General features: G+C 29.4%; 1 protein-coding gene across 1 annotated transcript; it reads left to right on the top strand.

Moving 5' to 3' along the window:
• The first annotated feature begins 270 nt into the window (after positions 1-270).
• On the top strand, positions 271-1699 carry LOC119670177 (40S ribosomal protein S15Aa). Its single transcript, XM_038080340.1, has 2 exons — positions 271-365; positions 1178-1699. The coding sequence occupies exon 2, from the start codon at positions 1180-1182 to the stop codon at positions 1570-1572; it is 393 nt and encodes a 130-aa protein (XP_037936268.1). The 5' UTR covers positions 271-365; positions 1178-1179; the 3' UTR covers positions 1573-1699.
• The last annotated feature ends 605 nt before the right edge of the window (positions 1700-2304 follow it).

Below are 2304 nucleotides of genomic sequence, written 5' to 3'. Positions count from 1 at the left end.
TTAATTTTAATTCTTAATGAACGTTAATCAATATACATAATACACACAAAAAAAACAAATAAATTTTAAAAATTATTTTTAAAAATAATTACTTATATTATTATTATTTATTTTCATTATTAATTATTTTCATTATTTAATTTACTCAATATTCAGCATAATTTTCTATTTTATAATAGATGGCGCTTTGAAAATATTTTAGATAATTTGAACCGTACTGTACATATTTTGACATTTATCTTCTATTTGACAATTTTGACATTTATCAGCGCAGTGGTGACAACTTCAACAAAATGAACTTCCTCTTTTTCGATACGTTCGCGTTCGTGTGAATTTGTCAAGAAATTTCACAAAATAAATCTTAGGTAATCTTTGTGAAGAAATATATAAAAACGTATAAGATTTGTTATAAACGATCGCTGGAACTGTTTTGTGTTGTTTGAATAGCGGATATTGTGGATTTGCTAGCAAATATAAAGAAAAAATTACATTACATTGATTCAACTACGAAGAGCGGCTCGATAGCAGCTCAATAGAAATATTTGTTGTTTTTGTGTTATAAAAATGGCAATTAAACATTAATAATGTTTGTTAAATATCTTCAGGTTTAACAATTGCAATATAAATTACGACTTTGATGCATTTTCTAATGTAAAATTGAATTATTAGTTGCATTGAACAAGTGTTGCAGAATGCAATATAAAGCGGCTTGTGGTTGTTGTAAACTGACAGCTGTCAAAGTGTGAACGCATGCTGAAATAAAAGCCAACAACAAAAAGTTGTATGCCAATTTTTGTCCGTGCAAAATATTTAAATAATATTTGATGAATATTTTAATGCATTTTATCGATTTGAAATGAAATCAATTTGTTATTAAAGTAAGGAAATTAACCGAATAATAATTTTTGTTTTTTGGTTCATTATTTAAACTTTTAAACAAGTTCATGCATGGAGTGACCTGAAATGTTCCAAATCCTTTAAAATAAAATTAAAGATTTATGTAAAATTCTACATTTTATCAATTGATATTAATTGCTTTAATTTGAGAAAGTATAGCGTCCACATAGTTTTTTGTTTACAGCGATCAATACAACAAAAAAAAAAATGTTTTTAATATATTAAAATTGTTTTAAATTGTGATAAAATTTCACTAATGGTATTTTTTTCTTTATTTTAGCCATGGTGCGCATGAACGTATTAGCTGATGCTCTAAAATGCATTAATAACGCTGAAAAGCGTGGTAAACGCCAAGTGCTGCTCCGCCCCTGCTCTAAGGTCATCATTAAATTCTTAACTGTAATGATGAAACATGGCTACATTGGTGAATTCGAAATTGTCGATGATCATCGTTCTGGTAAAATTGTTGTCAATCTAACTGGACGCTTGAATAAGTGTGGTGTTATCTCGCCGCGTTTTGATGTGCCCATCAATGATATTGAAAAATGGACTAACAATCTATTGCCATCACGTCAGTTCGGTTATGTTGTATTGACTACATCAGGCGGTATTATGGATCATGAAGAAGCTAGAAGAAAACATTTGGGAGGCAAGATCCTTGGATTCTTCTTCTAAACTAAATTAATTTGTTTGCAAATATAATACTGACGTGTTTTTATATTGAAAACATTTTTATTTTTATTAAAAGATAAAGCAACAAAGGTAATTGCATTTATATGGCAATTTAAGTGAGGAGAATAAAGGATGATAAAATAAAAAAAAGAAAACTTAATAATGTGTAAATAAATGTACAGTGATGAGTTGAAGTACTTAAGTTGTCAACCAAACGGAAGTTTCCATTTCTTGTGTTAAACAAATTTTCGTAATTTATTATGTGTTTGACAATTGTTATTAGAAATATATACGAGTACTTGGATCTTTTATAAAGCGAACTGTAATTCCAGGTTTCAAGAATGACTGGGTCTACGTCCCGAAGTCACTTGTCGAGTTCGATGAATAACTGTTATTACCAGAAGAGGCTATATCTGCAGATTCCTGTGAACTACACAGACAACAAACCCAGTACATTATAGTTTAGTTGAGAGAAGCAACAATTCAGTTACGATGAAATGAAAGAAATTACTACTTGTGTTAATCTAAATTGGAGCATTGGCTTCAGACTATATGCAGTAAGTTTGCTTTACGGTTTGGAGCTGTTTCTCGTATATAGTTTTAGAGGAACTCTCACAGATTCCAAAAAGGTTTTCTAATTCTGTTACCATCTTCTAAACGTTAACCAATGTTAAGAAGAGTGGTGCCAAGTTAAATGTTTCTGCCAGGACTACCTGAGATAAAAAAGGACTATAA

The sequence above is a fragment of the Teleopsis dalmanni genome, chromosome 1 (genome assembly GCF_002237135.1).
Source record: "Teleopsis dalmanni isolate 2A chromosome 1, ASM223713v2, whole genome shotgun sequence".
In the NCBI taxonomy this organism is placed as follows: domain Eukaryota; kingdom Metazoa; phylum Arthropoda; class Insecta; order Diptera; family Diopsidae; genus Teleopsis; species Teleopsis dalmanni.
This window is presented reverse-complemented; position numbering and strand designations above follow the sequence as displayed.

Excerpts from the sequence above, each read along its gene's own strand:
- LOC119670177 (XM_038080340.1), top strand. The coding sequence starts at position 1,180 with ATGGTGCGCATGAACGTATTAGCTGATGCTCTAAAATGCATTAATAAC.